The sequence below is a fragment of the Rhagoletis pomonella genome, unplaced genomic scaffold, assembly GCF_013731165.1.
Source record: "Rhagoletis pomonella isolate Grant_MI unplaced genomic scaffold, Rhpom_1.0 Rhpom_scaffold_05208, whole genome shotgun sequence".
In the NCBI taxonomy this organism is placed as follows: Eukaryota; Metazoa; Arthropoda; class Insecta; order Diptera; family Tephritidae; genus Rhagoletis; species Rhagoletis pomonella.
In genome coordinates this window covers 1-12,889 of record NW_023463751.1, presented here as the reverse complement: position 1 = coordinate 12,889, position 12,889 = coordinate 1, and the positions used below count along the sequence as shown (strand labels likewise).

The 12,889-nt window shown below is 32.2% G+C and overlaps 1 protein-coding gene across 1 annotated transcript; it reads left to right on the top strand.

Moving 5' to 3' along the window:
- Positions 1–12,334: 12,334 nt before the first annotated feature.
- LOC118755057 (vicilin-like seed storage protein At2g18540) lies at positions 12,335–12,857 on the top strand (the record flags this gene model as incomplete). The annotated part of the gene is made up of 2 exons (XM_036489911.1): positions 12,335–12,514; positions 12,593–12,857. Coding segments are annotated over exons 1-2 (420 nt in total), but the record flags the coding sequence as incomplete, so codon positions are not given.
- Positions 12,858–12,889: the final 32 nt, after the last annotated feature.

Sequence of the window (12,889 nt, the reverse complement as noted above, 5' to 3'; positions counted from 1 at the left end):
TTTGATAAAAAAATAGTTTTTGATATTATGTCATCTCAAAAAAAAAATTAAAAAATGTAATCAAAATGGTAGCTCTAAGAAAAAATATTTCCTATATATTTATGTTTATCCATCAACCCTAAGAATTTGACAAACACATGAAGTGTGAACCCCGTCCATTTTGGTATGGAACGCCCCATATACTTACTTTTAAAAGCATAAGTGCACTTATTTGCAATGTCATAAACCCAACCAATCCATTTAATGCTACATAATCAGCTGTCAATAGTCATATACAATACTGTTATTGACAAACTATTGGCTTTGGGCCATTTGAACTAAGTATGTACCACATGCACCTACACATACATACCAAGTACATACTTATGTATATATGGATGTATGTATGTACTTGTTTCAAACCAAAATATTGACATTTTGTCTGCCTTTAAATTCGCTCGAAATAGGTAGCCTTGGGGCTTTGGCCATTGTCGGACAATACACCAATCAACTAAGGCGACTTTGCATTACCGCCCGTTAGGTTAACACCGAACGAAAGTATGTATGTATGTATGTAAATACGTATGTGTGTATGTTTGTATGCAGAAATGGCAACTGGTACAATTTCAAATATTTTAGTATTTTAAATGTAAATATTTGCATATGTACCAATGTATGCATGTATGTACGTGTGCCTGCGTGCGTTTGTGACTAAATTTACCGTACATTGCACTCGGCTACTTGGCCAAAATAAATGGGTGTGTGTTAATTGTTGTCTTTCTTTGGCCCTAAAAGCGAAATAAGCACTTTATAGCTTGTGACGTTAAATATGTATATAAATACCTCGTATATGCGTGCGTCGGTATGTACGTATGTGTTTGCCCGTAAGTTATTAATGACCATCCAACTTAAAGATTTGCCTTGAATCGTTGAAACTCTTTAAATTTTTTATTCCAATTTATTTTTGCTGATTTGTTAAGTTTATTTTCACTTCACCTAGCAACAGCGCAATTAACTTTCGAAAGTTAACGAAGATCTTGAATTATTAAAAAAGTTTAACGAGCTGAAATGAACAAGTAAACCCATAAATCAAATTTTTAAAATAACAAAAAAATTTTATTTTTTTTTATGGCCTGAAACTCACGCATATACATATTTACGTATGTACTTATGCAAGTAAGATATGGTATCTAACTAAAAATCGCCCAGCGCAGTTTATAAAAAATTATCACCAAATAAAAACTGACGAAAAAGCAAATGAAATTCTAACAAACAAACAAAAAAATAATCGTCGAAATTCGCAGATCGCCACAAATAAATTGCTAGACATAAACAAATAAATTAAGCGCCTAGAAAAGATGAGAGCAATGGAAAAAATAAAACATAAAACGGATAAAAAAAAAGCTGGTACGTCGTCACATCATCATGAAAATCCCCCAAAATGCTTTCAGGCATAACACATTTCAATAAATTTTTATCTACCGGGAAATTTTTATTGAGACGAGTAGTTTATGCATTAATAAGCCAGCAGCATCAAATAAAAGTTAAATTTTCTTTGCAATAAATTAACTTTCAGGCATTTTGCTTAACACTTAGATATTTATGTACATACAGTGACTCAAAGATATGACCACGTGTTGATTTTCTTCAAATATTCGTTATGTTTTTCGAGCTACATTTCAAACTTTATACAGAATTTAGGAAAATTCAACAAACTTTCATCCAAATTTCAACTTTTTATTCTAAATTTCTAGAAAGTTTTTGGTTATGCAGTTTTATAGCCGATACAATTTTAGTCTAATGAAGTGCAAATTTGATTTTTGAGAAAATTTTTTTTTTTGGTGACTGATTTTCGCTACTTTATTTCATATAAGTATGAATTTCTTATGAAATGAAACGCGGGAGCAACAAAATTTCAAAATATCAACGCAAGTTTTTGTAAATTGCGCTTGTTATAACGGGTGATTTTTTAAGAGCTTGATACCTTTTTTTTTAAAAAAAACGCATAAAGTTTGCAAAATCTCATCGGTTCTTTATTTGAAACGTTAGATTGGTCCATGACATTTACTTTTTGAAGATAATTTCATTTAAATGTTGACCGCGGCTGCGTCTTAGGTGGTCCATTCGGAAAGTCCAATTTTGGGCAACTTTTTCGAGCATTTCGGCCGGAATAGCCCGAATTTCTTCGGAAATGTTGTCTTCCAAAGCTGGAATAGTTGCTGGCTTATTTCTGTAGACTTTAGACTTGACGTAGCCCCACAAAAAATAGTCTAAAGGCGTCAAATCGCATGATCTTGGTGGCCAACTTACCGGTCCATTTCTTGAGATGAATTGTTCTCCGAAGTTTTCCCTCAAAATGGCCATAGAATCGCGAGCTGTGTGGCATGTAGCGCCATCTTGTTGAAACCACATGTCAACCAAGTTCAGTTCTTCCATTTTTGGCAACAAAAAGTTTGTTAGCATCGAACGATAGCGATCGCCATTCACCGTAACGTTGCGTCCAACAGCATCTTTGAAAAAATACGGTCCAATGATTCCACCAGCGTACAAACCACACCAAACAGTGCATTTTTCGGGATGCATGGGCAGTTCTTGAACGGCTTCTGGTTGCTCTTCACTCCAAATGCGGCAATTTTGCTTATTTACGAAGCCATTCAACCAGAAATGAGCCTCATCGCTGAACAAAATTTGTCGATAAAAAAGCGGATTTTCTGCCAACTTTTCTAGGGCCCATTCAAATGATTTGCAAGCGTTGCTCGTTAGTAAGTCTATTCATGATGAAATGTCAAAGCATACTGAGCATCTTTCTCTTTGACACCATGTCTGAAATCCCACGTGATCTGTCAAATACTAATGCATGAAAATCCTAACCTCAAAAAAATCACCCGTTAGTATTAAAAAACCCGAAAAAGTGTCCTCCGAAAACAAACTTGCACTCCATTAGACTAAAATTGCTATGTTGGTAGTATACGTACGTGTACGTGTAGTATATTACTACGTATATCACCGTCGGACAAAATTTAACTTTTTTTTGCAACTAAAAAAAAACAAGCATTTTCGAATGCGGACACAAGAACAATGTAACCATATTTTTCCGTTTTTCTAGATCAAGTCATTTAATCCAGTCCCTATACTGAATCGGTCAATAGAATATTGCCTTTTTCAAACTTTTTTTTGCTGTTGCTGATTACGAATCTGAATTCAGTTCTTAAAAATGGCGAATGGATTTTTTTTTAATTTTCAAATTTTTATGAAATTTGATTAAAAAAATTGGAAAATTTCTTTGCGTGGGTGATTACAAAACCGAAATCAGTTTTCAAAAATTAAAAATCGCGGATGGATCTTGATTGGATTGAAATTGTCAGATTTCGGTCAGAAATATACCAGTCTCATACTAGTTCAAAATAGACAGTAAAATACTAGTACTTTGGTAGTGAAAAAATAAAATGAATTCATGAATATACACTAAAAAACTTTTGATGAAATACACTTTAATATACATATTACACAATTTTATTTAGTAGCCGTAGATTTGCCAATAACACTATGCGACAGTCAAAATCGGGATGAGATGAAACCAACGGGAAATGTTATATCGGTCAAAAACAAGTTATACGTGTCCCGGCGTTTCGCTGGGTCACGTCTAGGAATCGAGATATATATATAACTATCATATTGGGGAAATTGTCACCTTTGGTGGTATTTTTTTGACATAACTCGAGAACCACTAGTCCGATTTTGCTCAAACAAATTTAAAAAAATTAAAAATTACATTTCCTTTAATCTGTTCATATAACGTTTTTCTATATAATCAACAGTTTTGCCGGTAAAAATAAATGTATGAAGAAAAAAAATATTTTTTGCCTAAAATATTAAATTTTTTTTTAAACTGATGATGTTCTTTTTTACCGATATAACTTTCGCCGGTAGTTTGAACCCTTCCCGATCACTGACCCCTACCATTTGTCTCACAGTGTAATTAGTGTTAAATTTTTTGAGTATTAATTAAAAGCAAAAATAAATACACAAATATTCCAAACTTTCGAACATAAATTTAAATGAGTTTTTCAATAAATGTTATTAAAAGTAAAAGGTTTCAGGTAAAACAAGTACTATTTTTTATCTTTTTTAATAATATTGAATATGCAAAACAAACCATTTTAGTTAAAAATAAAATGAATACTTTAGTTCATTTTTGAGCGAACTAAAATAAAAATATAATTATAGTTTAAAAAATTAAAACCGCGCTATTATAATTTATACATTATAATTTCCATTCGTACTGTATGTACAGGTATGTAACTTGAGAATAGAAATCGCTGCATCTTTTAGGCGCATCAATATAACATAGTTACATCCGGAGCTAATAAAAGGGAGGTAATTCATTAAAATAAATTAAATTCATTAACTTTGGATATTTCAGTCTATTCTTTTTAAAAATTTATAAAAGTAATAGTAAATGTTTAAAATGTGAGCAGTTGTTAAATATTCTTAACTTTTGTCTATAGTTTGGCTTGTTGATGGATAATAGAAATTAAAAAAAGTCAAAAATAATTGAAAGTTTTCAAAAATAACAAAATAATGATGTACTTAAAGTTAACGAATTAATTGAATTATTTTTTAAGTAATTAATTATTAGTCATTAAAAAGGTGCTAATATCGGTATTTAATCATTAAACGGCTGTCCAAAAAAATATGCTTTAATTAATAATGATTATAAATATTAATCATTATTTAACAGGTATGGTATAATTACGAGTACGTACTCTCTTTAACGGTTATCAATATACCCAAATAAAAGTTATAATATTTGGTGTACTTTAATGTATTAAACTGTCGAAGTCAAATAAAACAGGGCATGTATAAATTGGTTTGTACTTGGTACAAGTCTGGTAATTTTCCAACTAGTTCGGTTTCTGTCAGGAAATTCTAGTTGTAAACTAGTATTATTCCTGACTAGTTTGGGATTTCACTGCAGGGAACCTATGGATGTCAAATTTCATGTAAATCTGATGATTTTTTTTAATTCATCCGCCAATTTGAATTTTTAAGAACTGGCTTGTAATCACGGACCCTAAAGGCTCTTAGATCCGTAGTCTAATGATGTTTGAAAAATCACAAGGTAAAATTCTTTTGACCGATTCGGCATAGAGGTTGTTAAGGCAGAGAATGTATATGAATATACATATATACGATTATACGCATTTTTAAAAAGGTGGTAGCTCTTTTCAAAACATGTCCTATATATTAGTCCAGCTTAGAACCTATTCGTGTACCAAATTTCATTCAAATACCTACGTCCAGCTGTTTTAGCGTAAAAGAGCGACAAACATAATCACTTTTCTCAAGTAGCTTTTAAAATTTATTTGCACTTCAAACATCCATTTTTTTCTCTAAAAATGTTACTTTGTAGGATTCTCGGCTATCGTTGTTCCTACAAAAATGGAGATCATTTGTTTCAAGTGACGAATTTCGCAGTAACTACTTTCATTTTGAAATCAAAAAACTTAAAATCGACAAATTTTTTTTTTAACATTTGTTAATTGCCAATCATTATTTTTATTGATTTAGTTTTTGACGCAATTTTTATAAATATATGTATTTATTATTTATGTAAAAGTCTTCCACTCGAACAGATGCTCCATTGCAGACATTAAAATAAATAAGAAACCATATTTTTTCATTATGCTTTTCATTTTATTCTTTGGCGCTTTTTGCCGTCGGCATACTTTAACCCCATTTGTTGTGTTGGTTTACTAATTTGCCAAATATTTTAAATTTTTGTTGCGTTTTTACGGTTTTAGTTTTTTGTCTTGTGCTTAATTCCTTAAGTACAATTTTTCGTATTATTTTTTGTTGTTAGCTTTGGTAGCATACATTTTGCATATGTTCGCTTATATTGTTATCGTTTTGTGTGGTTTTATGTTTAACATTTTGTTGAACTTGATTTGTTTGTAGAGTTTTTGCTTTTTACTAACATTTCCAAACGTTTTTTTATAATTTTTTTTTATACTTTTTCTATTTTTTTCTTTGTCATTTTCTATTGAGTATTCGCGATTTGTGGGCAGATAACAGATACGTATGTACATATACTCAACTCGCACGTGATTCGAATCTATTTTTTCCAGCTTTTGAACGCGTGCCAATTGAAGAACTCTACTATTTTTTTTTTTATATATTTTTCATTATTTAATGTGGCCTTGTTCCTATTTGAACAAAAACTGTAAAGCATGAATATTAAATTTGAGTACAAAACGTATTGTGGGTGCAGACAAGTCATTCGTAGTAACAGACGTGCGTATGTTTAGTAGACTGCATCACCAAAAAAAAGTTGCGATGAAAATACCTCCAATAATGGAGTTTTTTGTGAATAAAAATAGTTTCTTAAAGAACTTTTTGAAAAAAGTTCCCTCAGATGACAAAACAGATTAAGTTTAAAAAATCTGCATAAAATATTTAAAAATCTTTTCAATGGAATCGTAATAATGAGATTTTTAATGCTGTTAAAAACCTTTTTCAAAGATTGATTTTCGAAAAACTTGAATAACTAGGCCAAACCATTTTGATTTAGACTAATGGGGTCTCAAGAGAAAGGTATTTTCCCACTCTTTTTATTTTTATTTAATTTTTTTTTTATATATTTTTATGCATATTTTTTAAGTTTAAACAGTTTTGTCATTTGAGGGGATTTTTTTCCAAGAAAATCTTTAAGAAACTGTTTTGATTCATAAAAAACTATTTTCAAATCAGTTCAGCTCACGTAAATCGTAATATGCAGTCTAATGTATAGTCGTTTTTTATTATTTAGTATTTTTCGTCGACTATTAAGTTCAAAAACTAGATCAAGAAAGTTCAAATTTTTTCAAAAGGATTCCAACACCTCTACTGGCATTTAACTTTTTTAAAAGAAAATCTATCCTTAGCTGTTTTTTTTTAAGTCTTAATGTAATTTACTAATAAGTGTCTGACTGAGCTTCTCCCCCGATTTGTCGTGTGTGCCTTGTTGGATTTTATGAGAATCTTTTTTTTTAATGAGGCAGTACTCATTTTCACATTCCCCTTGAGACTACTCAACTAAGTCCCTTGTACTGACTGTTAGTTGACGAGAACGTTGGAAAAATTAACCAATTCTGGCTACCTAACCTCACCTAAGGGGTATCAATAAGTAAAAATCACTATAAAAAGTGTAGAGTTGTCGAACGCAGTTATGTACTCGTATTTCTATATGCGTTGTTGCTGACAAACACGTGACTTTCGTTTCAAAAGTTTCAACATTCCTGTTTTTGATTTCTTAGGAACTTGTTGCATTGCCGTTTATTATTTGTTTTTGCATCGCTATTTCGCTTTCATGGCTTCTTCTGGCACATTCTCGTTCTCGTTCCCTTTGCTTAATCATTCCCAGTCTTCCCAGCAGCAAAAAATCCGAGAATCGATACGAAAAAGGAAAAATAAGTGGATGTAATGTGGATTTTTGTACGTTTACCGATTCCACACGAATCCGTTTTCCCACTAAAGTGTGTGGCAGAAGCGTTTGTACAGACAAGTACCGAGACGTTTTTGGCTGTTTATCTGAAATTTGTCTGATTGCAGTTTTCATTCAATACGCTGTCCTTCTGCACTTCACAGTTTCTTTTTCATGGTTCAAAAAATTTAAATAAACAGAGGAAGCGCCAGACGGAACTCGAATCCGGCACCTTCTGGCAGCCACAAATAGTGGCATGCTCCTCTAGACGCTCTGCTACTGCCGACAACGTACATACCGGATACGAAAATGAACGAATATTGTAGTCGTTTTCTTTTCGCTTCCAGATAGGGAAAATTGTTTGAGACCGCACTGTTGGCAAAATTTACATTTCTGGCTGGGTTAATGTATGGTTACCACAAGTCTTCTTTTTTGTTTGTTTACTTTTTACTTTATACAAGTTTCTTACATGCGTACATACGACTATTTTTAATGTATTCTCAATGGTTCTGGTTCTTCAAGTTCCCAGCTGTATTTACACACAAACACAATTGTATGTATGTATGTATGTATATATATTCATATGCTCATCACAGTGCCACGATGACGTAATTGATCTACAAGTAATGAAACTATATAAAAAAATTATCTACAAACGTATGTACACCCACTAGAAAAAAATTTCCATACAAAGATTTTTTTTAATAGTAATATTTTCGTTAATTCTTCATAAAAATTTTAGTTCATTCTACATTACATACAAATAATTTAAATATAGGTTTTAAACTTTGTTTAATTTTATAAAAATTTGCCAATATTCAGTAGAATTTCAAAATTTTTTTCGGAATTTTTAAAATTCGGTTCATTTTGAAACTTTTTTCGACAGTGTTGAGCATTTTGTTGCATATAAAAAAATGTTGGAAAATACATCCTTTGTATGGAAGAAAATGTGTGAGACTGTCAGCAAAAAAATCCAAAAATTAACGTGCCTTTTTAGTAACTTCAAACTGGCACATTTTAATACTAAAATTTAATACACCCCGTGGCAAACGATGGCACATCAATATTTTTACCAGTTTTGACTGATTGATTTGATGATTTTTTAGAAACTTGAGACTTGCACTATATTATACTATTAAAATTAAAATGCATGGAATTGGGCTGAAAAATTTTGTGGAATTTTTATAATTTTTGTTCAAAGTCTAAAATTAATATTTATATGGCATTTGTTAGAGCCATACTTTTACATAAAAATAATTAACCTTAAAAAATCAAAAGAAAAGTAGTCAAAACTGGTAAAAATGTTGATGTGCTAACGTTTGTCGCGGGGTGTAGGCTTTAAATATAAACCTACACACGAAAAAAATTGTCTAAAAATTCAGACAAAAAAGTTTGAAATTTTGTTGAATATTTAGCAAGCTTTTTCAAATTACAAAGTTGAAGCTTATTTATAACAAATTAACCAATTTTTTGTATGAAAAATATGAATACATATTTTAAAAGGCCTCTGTATGGAAAATTTTTCTAGTGGGTGTTTGTATGAATAATGCTTATCATAACTAACCGACACACACATATTGACAAGTTTTGGCGATTCAGTTTTTTTTTTTATTTTAATTATTATTTTTTTTTATCAAAACATAGTTCATTCTATAATATAATAAATATATATAATATATAAAAACCATATGAATCCAAATTTAAAATCAACACAGAATTGAGAAAAAACATAAAAAAATTCCTAAAATCTTCACAATTTTTTTCCGGACTTTCAGAAAATTTTTTGATATACAGTATTTTTAAGCCAATTCAATTATAATTCATATCATAAAGTGCAGGTTTGTAGTCGATACAAAATATCGTTGATTTTTGGCATTTTTTCTTTGTTGACGGTGTCACTTATATTTTCTTTTATACGAGCATTTTATTACTATTACTCATATTTTCTTCTATACGAGTAATACAAATATTAGGGTGGTCCAAAAATGAAGGTTGGAGGGGAGGGAGAGAAGTAAAGTCGGAATTTTAATGCTCTCACCCCTTAGGATTGTTCTAAATCGAAAAAATATAGCCCTGTTTTTTTTTTAGTTCGAAATCAAAAAATATTTTTTTCAAAGTTTTCCATGTATTTTATATGCGAAAAAACCATTTCTCGTGGAAACATTACAGAATTCTTGAAAATCAATATTTTTCGATCGGAAAACTTTGCTTCTCTTGAAGGGACTGGCAATAATAATACCCAATTGTTTATTTTACCATTTTTTAATATTTTCAATATTTTTGGGTCCCCCATTTTTTAAATTAAAAAGCTTGTATTTATGTAAATGATTTATACTAAAATATTAAATTTAATTCTAATTAAAAATTCGCGCTTTTTTTTTAAATGAAGAAAGTGTGAAATTTTGAGGAAACTTTGTAGTTTTTTTTTAATTCTTTTGGTTATAAATGAACTGTACATATTTTTAATTAAGTATTAGGAAAAAATATATAGTCAAAACTTGTGAATATGTGAGTGTCGAATAGTTATGATAAGCATTATATAAATATGAAAAAGTATATACAGATATGTACATATGTATGTATATATATGTGTGTATATACATATGTACATACATATAAATGTGTATGTAGTAATGCGGTTTTTTCTTGTTTACATCAAAAGTTGTTATATCAAAAAGTTGCTTCAAAAATAGCACAGACAGGAACTTGACGTGGAGCTAGCTAAATCCAGGAGGTGGGATAATTGTCACTCCCATTTTAGTAATGCCCACGTTTTTTGGGTTTTTCACGCTGTGCATTTTTTCTGTTGCTTTTATTTTAGCAATGATTTTTTGATGGACTATTTGATGTGGTTACATGTACATAAAGATGTTTTATGTATAGATATGTACATACACATGTAGGTAGACCTCATGGCTAGACGAGTTAATGTTAGGTTTTGTATGGTGATGTCCTTTGATAAACCAATTTCAACTTTTTCGCAAAGGAAATAAGAAAATTCTACTTCTGTGAAGAAGTCAACTAGATAGCGAAAATCCTAATGATTATGTGTCCATGTATGTATATATATTTGGTCTGGAGGTATTTTCATGTAAATTTTAATATTTTTTTCGAAATGTTTTTGCGGAAATCTTGAAATATAATAAATTGTATAATTCCGGTGAAAATCCGCCACTTTTTTGGTGAGGCACCCTAATGTATGAGTCCTTCTCTCATTCACCCATTGAGGGATTGGCACGTATACCTCCCACATATCCGAGTATATGTATAGTTCTACTACCCAAAAGGCGACGCACAAATTCTACCAGAAGGTGTTCCAGCCCAAAGTGAGTTAGGGCATGGAGAACCGCCTCCGGCAGAATATTATTGAAGGCCCTTTCGATATCTAGGATCACGCCTAATGCCAAACCCTTAAATGATAACACTTTTTCAATGGTGCTAACAATACAATGAAAAAGATGTGTATCCCCACACTTGCCTTTCCAGTAGGCATGCTGACAGCTAGATAGTTTATTTATGTCAATTTCCTGTCGGATCTACAAGTCCAGTAGTATTTTCATAACCTTGAGAAAGAAAGAAACAAGTAAGTAAGTTCGAATGACGCTTGGCTTCCCTTGGGAATGAACACAACCCTGAGTATGAAACTAAGTCTGAAACAAGCCTTATCAACTAGCTTTGCATTGTAGCACTCGTTAAAAGGTAGTTGGACGGCTGTTCATTGCCCTAAGTGCAAAGTTAGTGTGAGAAAAATTCTACAAAGTGTAAGAGCACAGGAATTTCCGAAAATTTCCACAAGAATTTTCACAGAATTGGGAAATCATTTGGTTAAGCAGTCTTTTATTTTTATTTTGTTTGCTCCTATTCACTTTAGACATTTTTTGTTCTTCACACTTTTGTGCTTTCCACTCGTAAATTTTTGTCCAAAACCAAATTTTCGGGCGCCAAAAATTCTACGTCATGCGCACATTCATAAGTATGTGCATTAGAGTGGAGCAAAAAAAAATGTATTTCTAGTTTCTAATTGAACCGTTTCACATTGAACCGTGTTAAACCGTTTTCCGATCGGTTAATATTTACGGTCGCCCTAAGAGCCTTAAAGTTCCGAAAAATCTCTAAAATTATGGTTTTTTATCTTTTGTTTTAAAGATTTTCCAGAAAGATTTTGAGTATGCAGGGTGGTGTAATAAGGTGAAAGTTTCAATTTGCTAAAAAATCGCAATGATAAAAAAAATTGTTCAAACATACTTTGTGCGGAAAAATTGCGTGGCACTTTTAGCAAACAAAATTACCAAAAATCAATGCGATTTATAGGCCTACAAAACTGCATAGTCCAAATCTTTCTAGAAGTTCTTTTAAAATAAATACATATAGCAAAAAATAATTTGAGTGAATTTTCGAAACTTTAAGGCTCATGGGCTACCTTAAATATTACTCGATCGGAAAACCGTTTAACGCGATTGAATGTGATCATGCTACGCAACTTTTCCGCACTGTTATAATTTCGAAATCGAAAAGGTTTTTTTTGCTCCGAACTAATGTACATACAGAAATATGTATATCCTTTACTTTTGTATCCTTTACATTCGCCTTTGTTGACTTGCGTTCCATCAATTAATTGACTGCGTTTGATTAAGTCGCTGCGTGGCTTCCATTGGCCAAAATTTACTCATACTTACTAATTAACTTGTGTCAACAGTTGGCTAACCGCTACTTTTGCCAATACAAGGGGTTTGGCTATCACAAAAAAGAACAATTTTATTCTTCGTTTTTGTGTGTACACTTGTAATTTTTAGCCAAATATAGATAGCGCGCAAAAAAATGTGTCGCCAGTGATGTCGGCGCTGCTGAGTTCAACAGTTGCTCCTTAGTCTTTCTATTTTAAGCTAAATAAAAATTACAAAAAATTTGTTAAATTTTTATGCAAAAAACTCCTAGAACCCATACTCACAAGCGGCATGTACATTTTCAGGAACAAGATGGGCGCTTACCCGGTTCACGACCCTCCAGCGCACCGGCGGAACCCAATGCCAAAGCAGCGCGCAAGGCTTCCAAAAAGATGGAGAAGGAGGCAAGGTGAGTGTAATACAAGAAATTTTTGTTAAGTACATAACAAAGAAATAATTCTCAACTCTCTATCCACCCCCCTCACAGACGACAAGAAAAGGAAGCCAGTCGCCGTGAGAAGGAGGCACGCAAGTTGGAACGTGAAACGGCGCGTCGTCAAGAGCGTGAGGCGGCCAAGCTGGAAAAACTCAATCGCAATATGGAGAAAATATCGCGCAGCACAGAACGTGTTAGTGGCACACCGCGCTCCGGTTCGCTGGAGCGACGCCGCAGCGGTGAAGACTCACCGGTGCTCAACCAGTCGACCGTGCACGGCATAGCGAGTCCCAATCGCCGACCCACCATATTCGATGTCTTTCGCCAGCGCGCCAAATCGGATGCCAA